General features: G+C 40.6%; 2 protein-coding genes across 8 annotated transcripts in view; one reads left to right on the top strand and one right to left on the bottom strand.

Moving 5' to 3' along the window:
- Window positions 1-904: 904 nt before the first annotated feature.
- Window positions 905-7,409, bottom strand: RBM12B (RNA binding motif protein 12B). 2 transcript variants are annotated; one of them, XM_061996042.1, is made up of 3 exons: window positions 7,301-7,409; window positions 4,342-4,387; window positions 905-3,624 (listed from the first exon to the last, which is right to left on the bottom strand). In XM_061996042.1, exon 3 carries the CDS (start codon window positions 3,594-3,596, stop codon window positions 1,500-1,502), a length of 2,097 nt encoding a protein of 698 aa, XP_061852026.1. In that variant the 5' UTR covers window positions 3,597-3,624; window positions 4,342-4,387; window positions 7,301-7,409; the 3' UTR covers window positions 905-1,499. The 2 variants fall into 2 exon arrangements, with proteins under 2 accessions (XP_061852026.1, XP_061852027.1); XM_061996043.1 differs by having other exon boundaries at window positions 905-3,972.
- Window positions 7,410-7,526: 117 nt separating this feature from the next.
- The window catches only part of TMEM67 (transmembrane protein 67), a 35,242-nt gene continuing 18,602 nt past the window's right edge, over window positions 7,527-24,166 (top strand). For 2 of the 6 annotated variants that reach the window (XM_061996036.1, XM_061996037.1), the window contains exons 1-11: window positions 9,467-9,623; window positions 10,709-10,797; window positions 12,195-12,288; window positions 13,820-13,919; window positions 14,857-14,926; window positions 15,021-15,095; window positions 16,301-16,363; window positions 18,602-18,756; window positions 18,877-18,985; window positions 20,451-20,537; window positions 23,298-23,363. In XM_061996036.1, coding sequence (XP_061852020.1) covers window positions 9,488-9,623; window positions 10,709-10,797; window positions 12,195-12,288; window positions 13,820-13,919; window positions 14,857-14,926; window positions 15,021-15,095; window positions 16,301-16,363; window positions 18,602-18,756; window positions 18,877-18,985; window positions 20,451-20,537; window positions 23,298-23,363 — 1,044 coding nt within the window. In that variant the 5' untranslated portion in view covers window positions 9,467-9,487. Of the gene's footprint in view, window positions 7,712-7,794; window positions 7,951-8,064; window positions 9,068-9,249; window positions 9,624-9,982; window positions 10,031-10,708; window positions 10,798-12,194; window positions 12,289-13,819; window positions 13,920-14,856; window positions 14,927-15,020; window positions 15,096-16,300; window positions 16,364-18,601; window positions 18,757-18,876; window positions 18,986-20,450; window positions 20,538-23,297; window positions 23,364-24,166 lie in introns of those variants that run through there. The other 4 variants (XM_061996035.1, XM_061996038.1, XM_061996040.1 and 1 more) reach the window with 4 other exon arrangements.

The following is a 24,166-nucleotide window of genomic DNA, read 5'->3' on the forward strand; positions in this document are numbered from 1 at the left end:
TTTTAAAATCAGGCCACATTTAAGTTTCTTTGCTCAGAGGAATCTATGCACAGACTTGACATTATTGTTCTCATTTAACATGCTGAGAATTAATATTACGCAGAAGAAATAAAGGTATATTAGCCTTTTAAAAATTATAGAACAAAAATAATTTCACTTGTTTGCTTCACATGAAGTTTAGTAATGATGATGACTTTACATAAAACTAAGTAATTAAGGTTTGACCACCAGTGAGAGCAATGACTCACTCGACTAGGCTGCCCAGGGAGGCTGTCAAGTCTCCATCCTTAAAGCTGTTAAAAATCCAAGACCCTGAATAACCTGTTCTCTTTCAGACTGCTTTGAGAAGGGGGTTGACTACAGACATCTACATCTCTAACCTCAATTAGCTTTTTTGGAACTGCCTAAGTAAAGGTTCCAACAAGTTTTCATAACAACTTTGTTGTCTTAATTTGAAACAGAACTAAAACTTCATAAAATTCTCTAGTACTCCAGGTACTTCTTGTATGGTTGCAAATATCAGCAAAGTCTCTATTCACACAGCCCAAGTTTTCTACTAAGTCTGAATTCTGAAGATGCAGTTTTTGCTCAGACTACCTTGTATTTCTTGATAAAATTTAAATATGCTGGTACTTAACCAATCAAAGCATTCTAACTGTGGACATAAGCATTTCTTTTAATTCGTTAACAGTTAGCTACCAGCTTAGTTGCCAGTGACAGATGTTAGTTAAAACTAGCAGTGACCTGGAATGCATCATGACATCACGAGCAAGTTCATATTCATATTACAAGCATATGGAGATAAAAACACTTTTTCTGGAGGAAGCAGCCAGCATCATTCTCACCAAAACTTCTGACTGCTGAGCACTGAGATCATGTAACTACACAAGTTATATGACACACATTTAATGGTAATTTCTTTATTTTAAAAAAGTTGCAGAGCCAGATGTGAACAAGCAGCACTTTTTTCATTCTTTTGATAGGAATGCCTGCAAACACATGAAACCAAACAAATCCTGAACAGTTTACACAAAAAAAAGGTCAATTTTTCGTTTTATTAAGCTAACGGCAGTAAGAAGTGTTATTTACTAATGCAGGTAGCACTGAAGTTCTATATGAACCGTTCATGTGGTCAATCAACCAGCACTTACATTTTATTTGATGCAAAAATCATGGGACATGGAATTGAACTAAAAAAAAAAAAAAAAAAAAAACCAACCCCAAAGCATTAGAACTCCATGTCTTTACAACCTTGATGCAAGACATTCAATGTCCCCCAGAATTCCTGGGCCTTTCTCTGCCACAAGAAGTAGGCACAATACAGTTCTCGTATCTTAACCATACAGATATTTCAACCAAGAGCTAAACAACTGAACTAGGTATTATTTACAACCTCTGATGGAAACCGTTTCTTCTGCATCTTCCAGTAATGGAAAAAAGGGAAAACTGTCAATACTGTCAAATCTAGAACACGTGATTCTAGAGCATTTCTTTCTCCTTTACAGCAAGCTCAACTTAACTTTCCGTGGACCAATTGGCCTATCATTCAGTTCATTAATAGCAGCCATAGCTTCCTCATAGTTTGTCATAGCAACAATGGCATCACCTGAAGGTAATCCTTGTTCGTTGTACTGTACAGAAACCGACTCCGGTATCACCCTGTAGCCATAGAAAAAATCCAGAATCTCATTAGGAGTAGCTTTAAAAGGTAGATTTTTCAATCGAATAGGAACAACACGCTCTGAACCACCACTGAAGTTTGGATCCGGCATACATCTTCCTTCAGGGAAATTTCCCACTTTATTATTCCCAAACTCCATTCTGCCAAAAGGTTCACTGTCACCACCAAAATCCATGAGGGGTGGCGGACCTCTGAAATCTTTAGGAGGGCACATGAAGTCCTCAGAGGGGTGCCTAAATTCAGAAGGATGCCTGAAGTTCCCTGGGGGGCCAAATGAATGCATGGGTGGCCCCTGTGGTTGCCCAGATGATGAACCAACTGGGTGGGAAAGCTCACCTCTGTCATACGGATGTGAATGATCCTGTATTTCATTTGGTGTGGACAATGGTACAGTTACACCAAACTTCTGCATCTGCTCTTCAGATATAAGTCTTATTAATACCTCCGTTCCTAAGAACCTTCGACGATTTAAATTTTCTGCTTTCATGGCTTGTTCTTCAGATTTAAACTTCACTAATGCTTCTCCCAGCCCAACTCCTTTTTCATCATACAACAAATAAATATCGTCTTCTTCAATATCAAATCTTGCAAAGAACTTTTGCACTTCAATTTTTGACACATCAAATGGAAAATTCCTTACATAAACACAGGTCTTAGGGCCAGAATGACCTTCCCGATAACTTTTTTCTGATATGGCCTGTCCGGGATGATCTCTGTCCTGCGACCTTTTCCTCTCACTAGACTCTATTATTTTCAACATTGACTTTCTTGCAACTGGAAAGATGTAAACAGGACGATTGAGAAGAACATTTCTATGACATTCCAAAGCAGCCTGATAATCTCTCTCACTCCTTAACACCACAAAGGCATCTCTAGTCCTCTGATGTTTATCCACTAGAATCTTGATTTGTTTGCTGCATATATCCAGATCAGGGAAAAAAGCTTTCAAATCTCTCTTCTCCACATTAGCAGACAGATTTCTTAAGTGTATGTAAAACTCCTGGTGGGGAGATGAACGAGAACGCGTTCTTCGTCTCCTTGGCGATCTGGAATGAGAACGCCTCCTGGAATGCATGTAGCTTGAACTTCTTGGAGAATGATCTCCGCACAAAAAGTGATCGATTTCACTTGGTATGTCTACCCGCCCGCCATATTCAATCCACCGTTCCTCTGTAGATGGGCTAATTTCTATAAACCTCTGACCCATGTATTGTCTATGACGCTTAAGCGCTTCCAAGGCATCAGCAGGTGTAGCAAACTTTACCAAGCAATCGCCATTGTTTAAACCGTTGCGATGCTTTATCAGAATCACTCCATCCACATGTATCCCAGAAAGGAAAGCACGTACTTCATCTTCCGTTGCAGAGTAAGGTATACCACGCAGAAACAAGTAAAGATCATCTGGGTTAAATGGAAGATAATCCTTTCTTGACTGATAGCTTGATTTAGGTATGCCCATATCACCATGTCTCATGCCATTGGTATGGAAACCAGCCTCCAGGTGATTTGGTGGACCGTAACCAGGTTTACTTATTCCTTTTGGAAAAGCCGTGACTAAATGTGGAATGTCTCCAACACCTGATGGACCAGAACCATTAGTACCTGTTCTTCTAGAGCCAGACAGAGTTTCTCGGCCCCCACGGTCAAACTGTTTCCGGCTCATCTCTATGGTGTTCTGCATTTCTGCCTTACTGCTGAGAAAGAGCTCTATGCGTGAGTCCTTGATAAACCCTCCTGAACAGCTCATGGCACGCCGTGCATCTTCATCTGTTGCAAATATAATAAAAGCCTCCCCAATCTCTCCTCCAATAATATGCACACCTCCATCGGGAATATTCAATCCCAAGAAGAAACGACGAATATCTGCAGGACCCGCAACAACAGGAAGCCCCTGTAAACGGATGACTACAGCCATGCTGAGCTCAACCCACAGCAAAAATCACCTGCAGACAAAAAGGTACACATGATAGCACGTCTTTAGTACTCAACTATTACAGTATCTTAACACTTAAGAAGCTAGAGCCTTTTTAGTGAATGTCTTTGTCTCAATCAAGAGAGAAGGTATCAAAAAATCCACAAGATCACAAGAACAAGATTAAAACAAGATTCACTAGAAGTTGATTAGTCATAGCAATTAGCTGCTCCACTGGCACACGTGCACAAGTCTAACAATACTCCCTATCCTAAGGGCAACAAAATCCACCTAGGTCACTCCTCACCATCCACGATACCCAAGAACTCCTGAAGTCTTCAAGGCATAGTTACTGTATGCCTGAGATCTCTGCCCAGTCCTAAGGAACAAAAAAAGTCCTGTTTACTTTCAAACAGGACACTTGTGATCCTTACACAGAAAATACTAGATGGTAAAAGGAGAAAGCAAAAGAGAGAGCTACGTCTCTGGAAAAGGAAGTAATTCACCAACAGTGATGACTTTACTGCTTTGACAAGTTGGTCTACCCAGTGATCTGTTCAGTATCGTATGTTTTCTCAGCATTCACAAATGTTGTATCTTTCCTGTAGTCAAGAGTATTAACTGCAGCAGCCACATGCACTGAGGAGAGCATATCCTAGTTCCCAGCCACAAGTCTCTGAGAAAAAAAAAGCCGTGTATGATCTTGTCACAATACTCAGTGAGAAGTGTTAAGCTTTTGGCAGCTTACCTGTTTCTGCTTTGAAGACCTGATAAATTCTGTAAAATCAACTTAACTGTGGAAAGAAAATGAAACATAATTAATGGCTGATATCTGTACTTCACTTTACATACTGTGCTACACTGCTTCAGCTCATCCATAGCAGTGGCCAATATTAAAGCCAGATATGTAATGAACCCAGTGTGGGATACCAAGAAGAACTCCTTCCATGATCCAAGATGCTGTGCGCTGCATCTTTGCGTTTCCGTTTTAGAAGCAAAAGAAACTCAAAATTTAAGTTGACTTCTGGAAATGATGAAAACACGATGAGATTACTTGGTCATCAATTGTGCCACACTGAACTGTTGAAATGAAACACACTGACAGTGTATCGAGGGAAAAACTCAATTCTTGAGTCCTTGAAAGATGCATCAGGGTGTCCATTCTTCTGAAATCCACCTGCTTTAAAAGTTCACAGGAGTATGCTACTCACCAGTCCACCACTGCACTTAACATATGCAGTGAAGACAAATGAAAGAGCAAAAATATCCAACAAACTTCAGAGAATACTTCAATTTGCAAAGCAAACTTCGCCATTTTCCCTATTATGTTTACTGCCTTCCAAACAAAAGAACACGAATCACTTATTGCACTGACTTAAACATCTCCTGATTTTCAACATTACCTAACATCACACAGTACTCCCAGAACAAACACAAACTTCTGCAGTAAAGAACTACGTTCCTTCAAAAAAACAAGAGCTCAATGCTCCAATGACAAGCATTTGAGAACATCCCTTGTACAAACGCACTGCTCAATAACAAACTAGCACTAGATCAATAAAGCACTAAATCCTGATGCCAAGTTACCTATTGCTAACAGTAACTATCACTCCACCTGAGCATGGCAAAACAGGAAGAAAGCCCGAGTTCCATAACTGATGGATTCTACACCACTTCTACATCAGCACATCATAAACACAAACTGAAAACAACTGCCTATTAAGTAACTTCACTAAAGATCATCTGTTCTCTGTATTTTTGTGGTGGACTGACCCTGGCCAGCAGCCAAGCACCCACACAACTATCATTCGTTCTTTGTCCACTCCAGCAGGATGGAGAGGAAAATAAGAAGAATAAAATCAAGAAAACTTGTGGGTCAAGATAAAGACAGTTTAAAAAATGAAGAGAAAAAAAATTATCACTCAGCTTCCCACAGGCTGACAGATGTCCAGCCAAATAACCACCACTTTGGAAGCCAATAAAAGAATCCCCCAAAAACAAAGCGATCAAACAAAAAACCTTCTTCCTCTACCTCCATTTTTGTTGCTGAGCATGATGTTACATGGCATGGAATATCCCTTTGGTCACTTTAGGTCAGCTGTCTCCCAGCTTCTTGCCTAACCCCAGCCTATTCACCAGGGTGGCAGAGTGAGGTAAAAGAGAAAGCCTTGACACTGGGCAAGTGCTGTTTACCCATAGCCAAAACACTGATGTGTTGTCAACACTTTTAGCCACAAATCAAAAACACCAAACCCGCTGCTATGAGGAACGTTAACTCCATGCCAGACAGACCCAGCACACTTTAGAATGTCTCTTCTCAACAGATGTGATGGCAATAGAAAAAAGCAAGCAGAATTCAAGGGTAGAATTTTCTTATAGGACCTCTGTGTATTGAAAGATCAAATCCGCTGCCCTGCTACTTCACGATGTATTTCATCTGTAGTATTTCTGAATTCCACAACAATTTTTAAACAGCATTCATAACAGACCTCCTCAGCATTTCTTCGGTGATAAAAATGCAAGTTCTCCATTATATACCATGGATACCACACACAACCTTCAGGGGTGCAAAAAAGACACGTGATTCCAGATCATCATCTCGTATTTTAAAAGTTGACAAAAAGAGGAATGCAAGTTCAAGTAATAACTTTTTACTGACTGTATGTTAAACAATCATGTATTGGTATGAAGTGCAGACAAGCCATCCAACAATTTAATGTGAATGACCAAAAAGAATGACTTTTGGGATGAAAATGCCACACAAAACTAAGACCAAATCATTAACTGAGCAAAGACTCCAGGGAGCAAGGATTTAGAGAACAGATTGACAACTTCATGCCACCAATATAAAAGCACAGAAGGGCACACACCAGTTTAAGAAATTTTATATTTGAACTGAGTTAAATGGAAAACAGTACTGTATCTATACCTCAGCAAATTCCAAATACCATTAAAAGTTCACTAAAAAAAAAAATCCTACTTGCCAATGTTGTAGGAAGCTAAGCCTCCACTAGACTAGTATTTTTACTACAACATTGAGATTACATAGTCTGCATGCAGCGAGAATGCAAGCTAGAAAGAACAACCACAGAAATACTCCAGCTATAAAAACGAACTAATGTGAGAATAACTGGTGGATGAGAGAACGATTTGCTAATCTTCCTCAAACTAAGACTTAACAGTTGAAACTGGCTGTTGTTAACGGCAGTTTTCACATTGCTGAAGGAAGACGCGAGTGAGGTCTGGAGGTGGGCCCGCTACATGGCCGGCTTGGGCACGGGGCCGCCCGGGAGCGCTGCGAACCGCCCCGCCGCTCCAGGCCCGGCCCTCGCACCGGTCCCAGCGCAGAACGGCGCCAACACAAGCCCAGAAGGGGCGAGAGGGCTGAAGCCCAGGGCGGCAGGATGGGCAGGAGGCAACAAGGGGAACGGGATGAGGAGACCGCCTCGCACCCAAGGGGCCCGCCAGAGCCGCTTGCGATCTGACCCCGCGGCCCGGCCTCCCACGGCACCGAGAGAGAGCTGGCGGGAGGATCTGGGGGAGAGGAAAGCCAGGCGGCACGAGGAGGCCGCGACCCGGGGAACGGCTGCGCAACGGCTCCGCGGGGGCTGGGCCGCCAGGACCGGGCTCGCAGCGCGAAGTCCGCGCCCCTGGTTACACGCATCGCCCCGAGGAGCCAGGCGCTCTCCCTCACGCCATCCACCCACCGGACACGCCACTGATACAGGCTCCGCGCCGAGCCCCGCTCCGCGCAGTTCCCGGCACAGCACCACCAAGATGGCGCCCTCCGTCGCTCCCCCCACAGCCCAGAAGAGGCCGAGCTGCGCCTGCGCGAGCACCGCCCCTTCGCCCCCGCGCCTCAGCGCGCACGAGTCCTTCCGGCCTCGCTGCCGGCGCGGCGCGGCGTGCCCGCGAGCCGCTGAGGCATCCCTCGCTGCGGCACCCGCGCATGCGCAAGGTCGCGACCGCCGCAGGGGTGCGGCGTCTATGCGGGGACAGCAGCATGGGATTCAGCGTTGCTTCGGCTTCTGAAGCGTTCGTCTTCTGCAGTTGGTTATTTTTCTTAGTTCTGGTGTCTGCCCAGCTGAGGAGTAGGGACGGGAACGAAAGCAGGCCCGGTGAGGCCCAGTGCAGACTGGACTGAGCCCAGGGGCGCCTCAGGCACCAAAGAGGGGTTTTGCAGCCATTGCTTCTCTTCCAGAGGTTACAGAAAGGATTTCTAACCTAACTCGGAGCTATCTCAAGTCTGGGTTTTGGCAAGAAAGACAAGCAGGGATAGAGGTGGGGAAGAGGAGAAGAAGAAGGTGTAATGCTGTGTACAGGGAAGGGGAGAGGCAGCCTACTTTGGACAAGTGAGGTGATTATGTTTATCCTAGTGCTTATCCCACTTTCTGTCATTTATGTAGTCTCCTCTGTATTTCTTGGTTTATTCTATACTTGTGTGCTCTATTTTTGATAGACAAATATTTTATGGTAGAGTGACCTAGCAACTCTTGCCTTTAAAAATTTGCCGAACCCAGCAGAAGAAATCGGATGAGGAATAAAGCATTTGGCTTTCAAGTAGTGCTGATACAGAGAATCGTCATACTTAGGCAGGTAGCACACAGTAAAGGGACAGTGAGGAGTTATTAAAATCCAGGACGTGAAGTGCTCTTCAAAGGTTTGGAAATGTTCGAGGGAATGTGCACAAGAGCGTCCTGGCTAGTGGAAAACGTAGAAGGGAGTAACTTTGGCTATGCATCCATTCTTTTGGGCATATATTCACTCTCTTCACAGGTTCCTATCGGGGAGACAATGCGCACACACTACCTCCTATATTAATAACCCCATGCAGCAGTACAGGCTGGGGGTTGACCTGCTGGCGAGCAGCTCTGAAGAGAGAGACCTGGGAGTGCTGGTGGACAGCAAATTGAGAGCCAGCAATGTGACCTTGTGGCCAAAAAGGCCCATGGTATCATGGGGTGCATTAAGAAAGTGTGTTCAGCAGGCCAGCATCAGGTCGAGGGAGGTTTTTGTCCCCCTCTACTCTGCCCTGGTAAGGCCACACCTGGAGTACTGTGTCCAGCTCTGGGCTCCCCAGTTGAAGCGAGAGAAGGAACTTGTGGGAAGAGTCCATTGCAAGGCTGCAGAAATGATTAGGGGACTGGAGCATCTCTCTTAAAAGGCTGTGAGACCTAGGGCAATTTAGCCTGGAGAAGACTGGAGGGGAACCTTACCAGCAATTAGAAATACTTAAAGAGTAGACGTCAAGAGGATGGAGCAAGTCTTTATGTAGTGCCCAGTGACAGGACAAGGGGTAACAGGCACAAGCTGCAACACAGGAATTTACACTTGATGAGAAACTTCTTCTGTGTGAGGGTGAGGGAGCCCTGGCACAGGCTGCCGAGAGAGACTGTGGGGTCTCCCTGGACGTTTTCAAAACGCACTTGGATGTGTTCCTGTGCAACCCCGTCGAGCTTTAGCGGGGGGGGGGGGTAAGTAAATGATCCCTACCATTCTGTGATTTTGTGCGATTGTACACTGTGAAACAGTTTTAGTGATGAGGTCCTAGAAAGTGCAAAGTAGACCTCTGGATTGTTTCTTCCCGCTGATCTCATCCTGCTTTGTGTTCTAAAACAAGCCAAACTAAACTCTCCTACCCCTTCTCCGTTTTCAGCGGTTCCATCTCTGCTGCATCCCCGCCCCGCTTATGTTCCCGGCGCAGCCGGCATCAGCAGTTCGCCCCGCCTGCCTTCGGGCTGCCCCCGCACCGAACGCTTTGCTGTCTCAGGCTGGCCTGTCGCGGTTGCCGTACGAGAGGCGGCTGACCACCGAGGGCGTGCTGGAGGTAGCCGCGGGTAGCTATGGCGACGGCGAGGCGTCGAGGAGTCGCCGCGCTGCTCCTGGCCGCGGCGATGGCGGCGTTGCCAGCCGCCCGCGGCTTCTCGCTGCCGCTGCAGCGGCCCGCCGACTGCGGTGACAGCCGTTACTTCGACATCTCCCGCCTGGGCTGCCGGCCCTGCGGGGCGCACCAGCGGCGGAGCGCCGACGGTGAGCGGCCCGGCCCAGCCCGGCCCTGTGCGCGGGGGGAGGCGGGGCCGCCGCGCGCTGGGGTCTGCCCCACCGGCAGCGGGAGCAAGAGCGGGCTCGGGGTTCGGCGAATAACGCGGTCCTCAGGAGCAAGTATGGAAAGGCAGCGAAAAGGGGCAGGAGCCCTCAAAGACGCAGAGCCACAGAACCATGGAGTCACAGAATGGTTTGGGTTGGAGGAGATCTTAAAAGATCTAGTTCCAACACCTCACCCGTGGACAGGGACACCTTCCACTAGACCAGGTTGCTCAAAGCCTCATCCAACCTGGCCTTGAACACTTGTAGGGATGGGGCATCCACAACCTCTCCGAGGAACTTGTTCCAGTGCCTCACGACCCTCACAGTAGAGAACTTCTTCCTTACAGTTTGTTAGTACATAGAATCAATTTTGGTTTGTAGTATGTGTTTAAAAGTATGTAGAGAGGACAATGATAGCGAGACTTTAAAAAAGTTTCAGAAAAACAAGTTGTTGAGTACTAGCAGATGTGCTCTACAATGTGCCATAAAAGTAGAGTTTAATTTTGTACTAAATGTGAAGTATGTTCAGTGAAAATAATTTCGTATAAAGCTTGATCCCCATACAATTTTAAATGCTTTGAATTTAAAAATTCTTTACAAACAGTATTTATATTTGAAAAACCTTTGCAGAGAGCTAAGTTTTGGTTTTAGGACTGACTTGCTATTCAAAGGATAAAAACTGTATACAAACATATAATACTGGTGGTGTAGAGAGGATGAGATAAGAATGGCAATGTGGCAAGATTTAGACACAGAGATTATAGCTGTTACTAGACTAACTAGTACAGTTTAGTTTAAAAAAAAATCACAAAAACACAAACTTATGGTTCCTCTTCCACCCCCATTTATCATCATCTTAGTGGCATCTTCCTAAAGCATCTTTGTACAGATCATCTCATTCAGGTGTTTTATTTGTCTATCAAACTGCTTATATTAATCTCTTGAGAACAACAGCAGTTAGTATTCTGTGAAAAAAAAAGATAAGTCAGTTTTATATAGATTAAAAGTGCATTTGGATTTTCTTTCAGGTAGTTCATGTGTATGCCAACCAGGATACAGGATGGTTTCTAGCAGTGGTGGATCCTCCGTTATTTGTGAAAAGTGCCCAGAAAATATGGTAAGTATTGAACTTTTCATACTTTACTACAGTGATAATGCCTTCTAAATTTTAAATGTCCTGTATGCAAGTTATTTTTGTTTAATTTAAAATTACTTTGCATAGTAGTCTGTGCTTGGGAATTTTTAAGTCTATGCTTATAGGTGGGATTATTTTTTCTCTTCAAAAGTGTTTATTACTGTTATTTTGCAGGCATTTTTTTCATTATGAGTTTGACCCTACTGACAAAATAAGAATATTTTAATTGTTTCATTTGCTTCTACTGCTTTTCTGCTTCATGTTATGTTTTCCCTCCCCAGAGGACACTGTTTCACAGAATGCCAAAAATGCTTTTCAGCTCATAAGTATCTTATTTGATTATTTATATAAATCTTATTATTGTAGTATTTAGGCTGTATCTTTGTTATCCTTGATACTTGGTACTCCTTGATACTTGGTACTCCTTGATTTTACTTCAAAATTAGCTGTTGCTACTATGTTACTTTAATTGTATATATCTTTGAGGGTTGGTGGGTTCTTTATACCTTTCATCACAGATTAGGCTATAATTTGGGGTCATTTTCACAACACTGAGCCAGAGGCACCAGGCTTTTACTGATTTTTTCCTGTTATAATAAATAGAGAAATTCTTTTTCTTCAGCAAAACCAACTTTTCATTGCAAAAGCCTTCCTGAGTACTTCTTTCTCTCTGATAATTGTAGAAGAACTGAGAGACCAGCTTAGATGTATAAGTTAGTTATTTAACGAGTAATGTAGGTAATTTCCCTTACCTTTCCATCTTGCTGTATTAGACAAAGACCTTGAAAAATAGCCATGAGTGTTCTGATCATTCTGCTATTTCTTTCTCTTTCCTATAATGATAGCATTTGTCTTTGATCCTCTGGCAGGGCTTATGCAAAGATAAAGTTATGATAGTGGAGAAGGGAATAACATTGGTATCCACCAGAGGATGAGTAGTTATCTTCATTTTCCCCATTGTTTTTGGTCTGTAGTGCAGCTACTTCATGTTATAAAATAAGCATGGATGTGAACTGTTTGGGTGCACATAAAATTCCATGCAGATATACAAGCTGTTTCTCTTAAAACTCCTCCATTTCTGTTATTTCTGTATATATGTCAATTTGTGCATTGATATGTTTATATTTTTTTCCAATGTGGAACCTTCACTAAAGAGTGTTAGCTTAAGAAAACTTATTTTGGTCTATGTCATCATAGGAATTACTTTTGCCAGATTATTTAGCTTTTTTTAATCTCTAAAAGCTTCACCAATGTTATCAATGTTGTTGTAACTGAACATATTTTCTAGTTAACAACATTTGGATCAGGCATTCTTTGTAGATGTTGAGTGATGTCTGTATTTTTGAAAATTATAATGATTCATTTACATTTTATTTTAGAGCGGAGTTACACAAGATGGGTGGAATTGTATTATTTGCCCTAAAGGTCTAACTTCAGAAGGAAAATGTAAATGCCTTAATAATGAAATATTAGGTAAGAAATATATGCAACTAAAGAGATACTAGTGCTTGGTTTAGATAGTTGAGTTTCTGAAAGCATGTTCTTCTGTTAAACAAGAAGGGAAATATGACGTATGTTTAAATATCTAATCTGACCTTAAACGTCATTCCTGAAGGACAACAGATAAATCTGTACCATTGTTCATTGCAGCAAAAACTAATATGCAAACATTCAAAAAGGGAATACTGGTGTATTGCTTCCTTTAAGCTGATTAACGCTGGGTTGAGGCATTAAAATTGGAATCCCTCTTGCAATGTCAATGTAGACTAAGGGAAAACAACTAAATGTTTTGAAGTATATAATTCATAGGTATGTTGCACTACTGGAACAGCTGGAACAGAATTGCCTGAGCAAAGCCGAGCAAACTACTGTGCATTGATATCAGTGGATTTCATCCCTGAGACATGTTTGTATCTGTAATTTCCTGTGACATACTTCCCTGTATCTGTGCCTCTTGATGCTCTGTAGTAGTTACAGATGAATTTCAGTAGACACAGAAAATAACTTTTAGTTATTTAGTTAACTTTAATTTCTGTGTTAACTATACTTCTGCTCATCTTGCATAGTAAAAAACTGAGAGCAAAGTATAATTTTCATCAAGGGTGTAAAACAAAAAAGCTCTTGGGAACTTTAGTTTTCCTAATTTTCAAAGAAATAGGATGGAAAAGACTTTCTGTGTGCCTGTAATTCTTTTAAGAAGTATTACTAATGTCAACTTTGGTTACATTTCTCCAAAGAAATACAAGGAAAAATTTCTTCACCATGAGGGTGACGGAGCACTGGAATGGGCTGCCCAGATGGGTTGTTGAGTCTCCTTCTCTGGAGATATTCAAAACCCACCTGGATGATTTCGTGTGTGACCTTGTCTAGGAGATACAGGGGGATTGGACTAGATGATCTTTCGAGGTCCCTTCCAACCCTTGAGATTTTGTGATTCTGTGGTGTACTAGAGAATCACTGTCTTCTAGATCATTATTTAAAATTTCCTTAGGAAACTGAAAAAGTGAATACTAATCATCTCCCTTAAAAGAGAGTTGCAAAATACAATACAAACCTTTATGGTAGCATATTGAGAGCAAAGCTGATTCTGTAATTTAATGTGTAGAAAGAAAATTAGGTTTGTAATTGCTTTCATTCTCTTAGTTACACGTAAATATAAGAAGAAACTATTTCACTGTGAGGGTGACGGAGCCCTGGCACAGGCTGCCCAGAGGGGTTGTGGAGTCTCCTTCCTTGGAGGTCTTCAAGACCTGCCTGGACATGTTCCTATGCAACCTGATCTAGGTGAACCTGCTTCTGCCAGGGGGGTTGGACTAGATGATCTTTCGAGGTCCCTTCCAACCCCTACCATTCTATGATTCTGTGTTTCTTGCAGGTTTGGCTCTTGATTTTTTGTTTTTTAAATAAAATCTTTGCCTTTATATTAGATCTGCATGACACTTCATGTTTTCCCATTTTGCTGTGTGTCATAGTTTTATCACAGTTACTTTTCTTTTCCACCTAGTGGAAAGAAGTGTCAACGGCATTCTACTCAATGAGGCTTTGTGCATACGCTGCAATGGAAGTGAGCAATCATTCTCTGCTTCAGATGCATCAGGAAATAGGTGAGTAGTCTTTGCTTCAAGCTTCTCATGTTATGCTTAAATGGAATATTCTTGAGGAGCAGTCTTCATCTCTGGAATGACCAGTGTCAAATGCTTTACTGAAATCAAGAGAAACCACATCCACTGCACTACCACCATCTATCCACCTAGTTACATCTTCAAAAAAGGCTGTCAGGCTGGTCAAACATGACTTCCCTTTGGTAAACCCATGTTGACTGCTCGTAATGACCATTTTGTCCTTTATATGCCTGGAGACAGTAGCTAGGACAAGCTGTTCCATCATCTTTCCAGGGATGGAGGCGAGGCTGACTGGTCTGTAGTTACCCAGCTCCTCCTTCTTGCCCTTTTTGAAGACTGGAGTGACTTTTGCTTTCCTCCAGTCTTTAGGCACATCTCCTGCTCTCCATGACTTACTGAAGATGATGGAGAGTGGTTTAGCAATGACTTCCACCAGCTCCCTCAGCAGAGTCTTCTTCTCTGGAGACATTCAAAACCCACATGAATGAGTTCCTATGTGACCTACTCTAGGGGGTCCTGCTCTGGCAGGGGGGTTCGACTGGATGATTTTTTAAGGTCCCTTTCAACCCTCAAGATTTTGTGATCCTGTGACAGTTTTAAAAGCAGTGAACTGGAATTCCTCAACCCCCTATCAAAGCCAATATATTTTGTGTTCACTGAAGTCCAGTGGCCTGATTGGTTTGTTTGTTTTGCTTTGACTAAAAAGTGGTCTTTGTATTGGAAGCTGAAACACGATTCTAGTTTTGATTTTTAAACATTTAATTTCTTCTCCACTGCTAGTAGAAACAAATTGGTAATGTCTTTTGGATTTCAGTTGAAAGTAGTGAAGAGCTGACAGTTACCAGGCATAGTATGTAATCAGCTTTCACTGAGTCTCATACTTCACTACATTTGAAGTGTTCATGTTTGTCATCCATAGGTGTGTAAGATGTGAGCAAACCTTCATCAATGTAAGCAAGTCTTGTGACTGCAGCAGCCCAAATGTTTTAGTAAGTAGAAGAATGCTTATTGTATTGATACACAGAAGAAAAAAAAAAGTTATGTTGACAATTTTTTTAATTTCTTTTTTGTTTGTTTTTTTAGGCTGGAGGATTGTGTTTCAGTGCCAGTGAAAGCTTACCCCCAAAGGGAGTTGCAACTGTTAGTTTTGGACAGCTAGTAAGTGTGTTTAGATAAAACATTTTCAGACTATCTCTTTATTTACCTTCAATAAGTCTTTTAAATTACGTTTCTGAAAAACAAAAGTGGTAACTTGCTGGCTGATGCCGGTTATTGCAGAGTAATTTGTATCAGAGTGTAGACATGTAGACCAGGCAAGCATTATTGTAATGGAATATGTTTAAGAACATTCATTCCCTCTTGCAAATGGTAAAAGGGAAGTAATTTGCATGAATTTTGTTTCAAAGCAAGTAGCATGTAGTCTATTGTATTAATTGCATGTATTTAAAGCACTTTTTTTGTATCACAAAAACAGGGCCTCCTGGCTTTTTTTTTTTTTTGATGTGTAAAATTGGTATTCGTGTAAAATATTTGAAGGAAGATATAAGAATTGAAAGGACATTTTTATTTGTCTGATGCTTAAAGCTGCTTGAAAAAAATGGACACCTATACAATTTGAGATTGTCTGTGAAATTGTTGAAATTCTTGATTGTCTGGTGAATGAAAATATGTTCTGTTGAGAAGAATGAAGGTGTTTTCATTGTTTTAGCTAGTGAGCTTTAATTAGTTGTGAATTCTACTTCAAGTTAGGACCATTTTCCAAGTAGCTCTGAATTAATTAAATGCTATGCATCTAATAAATACAGTTGATTCTTAAGTGAATTAATGTTAAAGGCTACTGCTTGAAAAAAAGCAAAAAGCTGTCTTCAGTTTTCCTGATAGCAAATATTGGTCTTTCTCTCTGAAAATTCCATCTTCTAAATAATGTTTTATTGAAAATATGGCATTTCAGTTGCTTATAGTGTATACAAAAGCTATATTTACTTCAAATATGAGTAGTTATAAAAAGCAGGTTGTGAAATGATTAATTTGGCAAATTTGATCCTCAGTTAAATTTACTACCCAGTCAACACCTTATACTTGAAATTGTTACTACTTCCCTTGTGCAGTAAAGAGAACTCCCTTGTCACAGAATCCGTATTCAAAACTTAAATATTTCCTCTCAAGTTCTGCGTATTTTTTCTAACTTAGTAAAGTGAAATTACTGCATTATGGTTAGGTTTTCAACTGAGCTGGTTTGATTGAGACATTTAAAAAAAGGACAGAAAGCTCTTAGGAAAAAGAGTCTTTGACAGCTTTCTGGACTGTTATATAGTGAATAAATTGTTCTGAACAAAGATAATGAAGCAGTTCCTTATTTACAGGGTATAACACTGACATCAGCATGGTTTCTGAAAAACCTGCAGTCCTCAGCCTCTGCCTGTTGGGTGAGTTTCATTTATGTCTCTAGTTTGATTTTTTATACAGAAGTGTTAACTTTCTATAAAAGTCTGGCACTTTAATTTTTGGAAGTTAACTGGCTTATTTTTATAGAATTTTATTTTGAGGTAACAGTAGATAAGAAGGTAATATATGTATCCTGAACATTTAGAAACAGTATCGAGTGCTAGTTAGTGTTAATGCAAGTCTGCAGGGCTGGAGTCTACACAAGGTGAATGATGTTAAAGAAAAATTCCTGCGTCGATCAGTAGGTATGTGAACTGTTACTGAGTACGGGATCCCTCAGAAAATTAACTCCTTACATAGTTAGTATTGATTAGCAGCTGATCTTAACCTGTCATTTGGCTTTCAGTTATTAATTTTGGTTTGTGAGGGAGAAGGATAACCAGAGAACCATCCTTTTTAGCTTAGCTTGGCTTTAGGTATGTAAGTGTTATTTACTGATATGTTACTCTGAGTGACAGTAACCATGGGTGGAAGAGTGGCTGCAGCAACAAAATCATGCGCAGTCAGGAAGGGGATATGCCTCTGCCTCCTTCTTAGCAACTTTGTTATTACACATCCTCATTTCCCTTCCATATTCCTCTCCTCAAAATCAGATTTTAACTTCTCAGGCCTAACTTTTTCTCCCAGTCTGTCATGACCCAAAGAGTTCCTTTATACAGGTGTGGATTTGCATAATTCTGTAATATTCCTGATATTCAGAGTCCAAATTTCCTAGATTTCTTCAGTACAGATTGCTACAAATTACTATTAGTAAAGTGAATATACTTATGATTAATAGAGCAAGTATATATATATTCTAATGGTAGCAGCAATCAATAGTAGCAGCAAACATATATTGTAATATTACAAGTCACTACACAATTATCAGTAGTAAAGCAGCAAGTGAAGATTATCTCTTTTGTGGCATCTGGAGTCGGCCAGGCATCCCCAGCGATGGTCTGATAACTTGCCTTGGCGAACTCATAAAAAAGGTTGTCGGGATGTCCGTGTGTCTGTGAGAGAGAGACAGAGACAGATTCACCTCCCATTTTGGGTAAAACTTAAGTGGTTTTTATATCAGACATACATAAGGCAGCATAGGACAGCACCACCTGGAGCAGCCAATAGATTATGATGTTTTATATTCTCTTAGACCAGTTTTTATTTTTCCAAACTGATTTTCTGCTTTTTCAGCTAGAACAGATGATCTCTAAAGGTCCCTTCCAACTCTTACCATTCTATGAACAGCCAATAGCAGTTGCCAATTCCTATTTTCTTAGAGTGTTTTCCCTCTTTTCCAGACTATTTTTACTTTTCCAGATGACAAATTGCTGTTACAGTTCCTTGGTTTTGTTCTTATCAATAGTATCTCAGCATGACTCTGGTGTTTAAGGTACTCAGCTGCGCTTCCAAGGATGTTTCTGATCCTCAGGCCTAGTTCCCAGGCTGGCAGGCATTCTCTCTGTCAGTATTTCAGCGGGCTTCTGTTCAGTATTTTCCAAGATGACCTTTGTGGCTGCTCACATCGCCATCTCATACAGCACTGAGACGTATTCTCCTACTTGTCCCATTCTTTTCACAGACTGGGACTATCTTCGTCACTTCCATAAGTTCATCCTGTTTGTCTGTCTCAACTTTTCAGAGGTCCTGCCTAAATGTAATGTTCAGCTGATGATCTGACCCATGCAAAGGCAATAGGTGGTGGCAAGTCAATGCACACAGATGCCAAGCATCAGTGCTGGCTACCACATAACAGTGGTGTATTTAGCAAAATTGAACAATGTTATAAACACAACATAGCTTACAAATAGCAGAATAGAAAAAGCACTAAAACCTAAAAGAAGATATTCATGATACGTGCAACTATGGTTGTCAGTCTTGGGTCTTTGATGGAGTCATCTTTGCTGTACAGCCTAAGTGGTGTTAAACATTTTGATTCTTACTTCATTTTCTAAATGCAGATTTTGACATTTCTGTCACATCATACCATCTAGCTGATGCAACTAAAGTAAAATGGAAAAGTGAAAGTATTGATTTCATGCTGCCATCTGCAGACCTATAGAATTAGGGAACCTGAATAGCTGGGAGAAAACATTAGATGTTGACAAAACAACATTACTTTCAAGTGAAAATGAGGGTTTAGGAGTGACATCTTAAAGATAACATTGATTCTATGACTGTCTCACCAAAAGTTGTGGTTAATAAATATTTTTCTATGTTCTTGTGTTTCTCCACTGCAGTTGTACTCTAATCTAACAGCATGCCAAGCTCTTGGAAATATGTGTGTGATGAATATGAATTCACTGAGTTCCTCAGGTACCGATGCCTGTGGTTTATTTCGGTACATTTATGTCAATACAGCAAGGCTTGGCATTGTTCATTCAATAGCCTTCTGGTAAGTTGCCTTTTCCATAACTTTCAGCCTTCAATAGTATTTAATAGAAATTATTGTTCTAATTGTTCTTTAATGCAAAACGTTATGTTTTTGAGGAGAAAACCTTGTAATTGTTTTCAGGAGGCATAATCTTCCATGGCTATATTATGGTGATCAACCAGGATTAGCATCCCAAGTGCTTGAGGCAAATCATTTCCCTACAGTCTTCAGTTTTAAAGGAACAGATAAGGTAGGTGTTGGGTAATAAACATGGGGAAGCAGATATCAGGAAGAGAACGTAAGAGGTTTAGGTTTGTTACAGATGGGGCTCTACTAAAGACAACGTATAGGTAGTCAGTGTTAGAGGAAGAGGAAGCCAATATTTATGTGAAAAATCTCAGTGGAAGATTTTACAGGCTTTTACTCACTCACATATTTGCTTTGCTCTTACTGTCTTACCTGCATTCTCATAAGGCCAAGAAGTGCTTGCTTGAGTGGTCTGACCAGGATCAATTGTGTGTGACAGAAGATACAAGGGATGCCAGCTATTTAGTGTCCCCAAGGTTCTTCTCCATTGGCAGTGGTGAACTAGTAATTATACAAATCTTTTATGCCCCTTAGGAGTTAATAGTTGTTTTGACATTTGCTTTGCTTCAGTCTTTTTTACTTCAGTCTCTGTAAATCTGAGGCGAAGTTAATCTCTGTCTTTTTCCCATGTTTGAATTAGATGCACCTTTTTGTCAGTATTCCTGGTGAGCTAATTGGAAAAAGAGGGATATATGTGATGTGCTGTAACTTTGCTTCCATTCTTCTGGTGCCGAAGTACAAGATCTTGCTGTCAAGTTGTCTGTGCTTTGTTTTTTTCACAAGCCATTTCTCAGCTTTATTGCTGATAACAGTGTTCTTCATTAATGCTATGCAGTGTTAGTTCTATCTGATGCCCGCACACACGTTTCCATCCCTGCTTCAATTATACCAACCTTAATATTTCTGTTATAAACCTCTACAAGCTAAGTTGTAAGTTGCATCAGAGATGGATTCAGCCTATTTATTACTCCACCCTTTTCCTCTTACTACAGTGAGTTAGGGGGGTGGAAAAAAAAAGAGATGAGGAAGAACAATAATTTCAATGTTAACAAAGTAAGATATCTATTCTGGATAGCAACAGGAATAATTTATTTAAGCTAATCAGAGGAAGTAGTGCTAGTGATAACCTATTTGTCAGTTATACTGCCAAATGTATCTTAAGTTTTCTGATTTTACTGAAAAATAATAGGGTTTTTTTCAGCAATATTATAAAATGTTCTGTTTTAAATTAACCAATGTTGCAGTGCAGCAGTTGTTTTGACAAGTAAAATACTCATTATTCTTCCTAACACCAGAGGTCCTGGAAACCCTCAAGATCCCAGCCTAGTATACATTAGAAATCTGAACAGATTTCTGGTTAGTTTAGGGCCATGTCTGTGTACGAGTTCATTTGGAACCCTTTCCATGTCACTAGTGAAGCTGTAGAGGAATGGTAAAGTATGTTTGTTTTTTCATTTTTTAAATGAACTGCCAAAAGCAGAGCTAAAAACATAAAATCAAAGGGAAAAAAACCAAAGCATTGTGCTGACAGTCGTAGGGAAACATCAAACAATGAGGCAGCAGTCTCTAAAATGTGTATGTCCACTTTATGGCAATTTCATTGTTTCTTTGTCTGTTTTCATCATCAGGATGTAAAGCTGCAATTTATTGCAGCCTCATTTGATGCAGCAGGAAACTTTCTTAAATGGCAAAGTTTGGAGGGAGGCATCTTACAGGTATGTTTGATTTAAATTATCTTTTGTTGATACCATAATGTTCTGATTGCCTTTAGGTAAATCAGACAAAAGCCAAGAGTTTGGTTACCAGACTGGTGACAATTCATAAGATAACTGTAGTGCTAGATTAGGGAAAGTAGTCCTTGATTCGTGCTCATAATCATAGAATCATAGAATAGTAGGGGTTGGAAGGGACCTTTAGAGATCATCTAGTCCAACCACACTGCAGAGGCAGGTTCACTTAGATCAGGTCACATAGGAACATGTCCAGACGGGTCTTGAAGACCTCCAAGGAAGGAGACTCCACAACCCCTCTGGGCAGCCTGTGCCAGGGCTCCCTCACCTGAACAGTGAAATAGTTTTTCTTATGTTTAAGTGGAACTTTTTGTGTTCCAGCTTCATCCCATTATCCCTTGTCCTATTGCTAGATACAATAGAAAAAAGGGATGCCCCAACCTCCTGACATCCACCCTTTAGATATTTGTAAATGTTAATAAGATCTCCTCTCAATCTCCTCTTCTCCAGACTAAACAGCCCCAGTTCCTGCAGCCTTTCCTTGTATGAAAGATGTTCCAGTCCCCTGATGATCTTGGTGGCCCTGCACTGGACTCTCTCCAGAAGTTCTCTGTCCCTCTTGGGCTGAGGAGCCCAGAACTGGACACAGGACTCCAGATGAGGCCTCACCAGGGCAGAGGAGAGGGGGAGAACAACCTCCCTTGACCTACTGGCCACACTCTTCTTGATGCATCCCAGGATGCCATTGGCATTCTTGGCCATGAGGGCACATTGCTGGCTCATATTTAGCTTATTATCAGTCAGGACTCCCAGGTGTCTCTCTGCAGAGCTGCTCTTCAGGAGTTCAACCCCCAGCCTGTACTGGTGCCTGGGGTTTTTCGTTCCCAGGTGCAGGACTCTGTACTTGTCCTTGTTGAACCTCATGAGATTCCTCTCTGAGGAATAATGATCTCTACAAAATCAAAAGTACAAATTCAGCAACATTATCATCATCCATTGGACTAATATAAATTTGGAATATTGGAAAGCTCTGAAAAGCAGCCCTAGTAGTTTACAGCCAACTATCTCTTTCTTACATTCAGCATAAAGTTGCCCATGTGTGTAATTTATTATTCTTCTTTTTATTGTCAAGAAAAGTGTATTCTGTAGCTCTTGGTCCACATATGTTTATTAGTGATTCTACAAGTATGTCTCTATGGAATACTGTCACCTGTTCTCACACATTATGGGGATGCCAAGCACGTCAGTGGTTATACCACTGTCGAGAGATAGTAAAACTGATCTATCACTCCATTTTCTTTCAGGTCTCTTGGGAATTTTTCTTTGCTTTTTTCTTTTGGTTTTAAATGTAAAATGTACACAGCATCTGCCTGACTTTTTCATAACAGAAAGTTATAAAATCTTGCTGGAAGACTTTACATAGAAGTAGGGAACACTGACTAGAAGATTCGACACTCTACCCTCAAATTTCAGTGGCACACGCACATTATATTTCAGCAGTACTATACTGTATAGATAAGGTGTGAGAAATGCAAATAAGCAGGAAGTAAGAAGTGCAATAGTAATTAGCATAACAGCAGAAATTGGCAGCTGTGAAACCTGTTGCAGAGTAGAATTTGTTTATCAGTAGTGATCAGGGCACTCTCAGCAATGCCCTGAGCAGGCAGCAACAGGCACACTAGTGAGAACAATTGAGAATTGTCTGTCCCCTTGTGTAGGCAATTCACATCACTCTTAAAGCATGTCACTTCAAATGGTCTGGTATCTACAGAGGAGCAGCTGACACTCAGGATTTAAATAGTGAGTATTTTGTTGTCTCAGGATGAACTGTCTTGCACTTGCCTCTCAAATTTTAAGCAAAGCTAGTGTCTAAGAAAATAGGTTACTAATTACTGTGCAGTTACTGTGACAGAAAGTTACATATTCTGACTTAGATTTTAAGGTTTATTGGGACACAGTAATTTCCTAAATGCAGTGCTTTTAGTAGCTATCAAAAAACAATGGGAAAGGCACAGCCTATCTATTCAGAGCCTCTTGTGATGTAATAGATTGTGTGTGGTGATAAGACCTCACAGTGCTAAAGCTCTCTCAATGCTAATTGTAACAATTCCCAGAATTACAGTCGCACACTGATAGAATTGCATTTTATGTAAATTTGACTTGATTTTCATTTGGGAAAATAGCTATTCCCTCCACTAAGTGCCATACTCATTTAGTTTGAGTTTGTTCCATTTTCTATGTTCTACTTAGAGTGATTTGTTCTTTGCAGAAAATGTAAAAGTTACATTGAAAAGGGAAAAAAAAATTGTGACTTTCTATAACTGTGATCCTCTGAGAATGCTGGTTTAAGAGAAAGGGGGCAATATGAATGTGGAATTCTTTTCTCGTGGGATTCTTGAATTTACCAGAAGCCACTTACAACACTTAAGGCAGCACTGTGCATTGAACATTTAGTCAACCAGGCAAGAAAAATCTGGAGGGATGCTGTTGTCCACAGGTTTCAACTTCTGTGATGGAACAGAAAAATACTATGCGAGTGTGAATAAGACAGAACAGCATTTTAAGAACATCAGTAGTAATAATCATGTTTACTCTTAAAAAGCAATCTTTCTCTTCTTAAAAAAATGGAACAAAATATCTTTTGTGAAAAATGTGGATGCATAAACTGCTTGAGGCATGTGTAAATATTTCATGTGAGAAAATGACACCTTTGAATTAACCTAGTTACAATTATGTTTTCTTCAGCTTTGTCCTGATACCCAAACTAAATTGAATGCAGCTTATGCATTTGGAACAACTTACCAACAAAATGTAAGTAAGCAATAAAATACTATTCTGAATTTTGAATTAAGGTGCTTTGTATGTCGTTGATAGTTCATTGTACATTGGAGGACCTTTGGACTTCAGCCATAAGTTGCAGCATGGACTTGTTTCTTGTGAAACTGTTGCTTATTTTAATTTCTTTACTATTGAGTGAAATAAATGTGTTTTATAAAAATTATCCATACGTCAAAAAACTTGTTTACTACATAAGAAAATCAAAATAAATTGAACTGGCTTTTGTATTAGCGAGGTTGCTGAACACAATTTGTGAAAGAACACAATTTTTCTGCCTCCATCTTTGGCCACATTTCATACAGAAAGAAGGCATATGCAGACATGGTATGCCTGTATGTTGTCCGCATCAACTCTTCAATGTAAGCACCAATTTCAGTTAATTCAACAAAGAGGTTGAAGACAAGTTTTAATCAAACAGATCACTCATCAGAAAAAAGAGATTCCTAGCTGTCTTAACTAAGAAAAAACCCATTGGAGTTTTCTCACCTTACTAAACACCAGGAAGGGGAGAGGGAATAGAGCACCTGAGCTTTTGTATGCATAGCTGCTAAGCTTAGTCAGCCATAGATGTGGCTCTGCCAGCAATAAAGCTCTGTTAATTTTTCTCACTTGTTAAATGAGGAGGTGGTAGTCTCTTTGGCGGGATATGGGGGGAGAAAGAACATCTTTGTTTTGATAAAACTCTGCGTGCACAGCATCTCATACATATCCATTAATATTATTTATTAAGTAATCTGCATAAAAAAAAACATTCCCTACATTATTTGTTAAGTAAA

Source organism: Colius striatus, chromosome 4, assembly GCF_028858725.1.
Source record: "Colius striatus isolate bColStr4 chromosome 4, bColStr4.1.hap1, whole genome shotgun sequence".
In the NCBI taxonomy this organism is placed as follows: domain Eukaryota; kingdom Metazoa; phylum Chordata; class Aves; order Coliiformes; family Coliidae; genus Colius; species Colius striatus.

Excerpts from the sequence above, each read along its gene's own strand:
- RBM12B (XM_061996042.1), bottom strand. The coding sequence starts at position 3,596 with ATGGCTGTAGTCATCCGTTTACAGGGGCTTCCTGTTGTTGCGGGTCCT.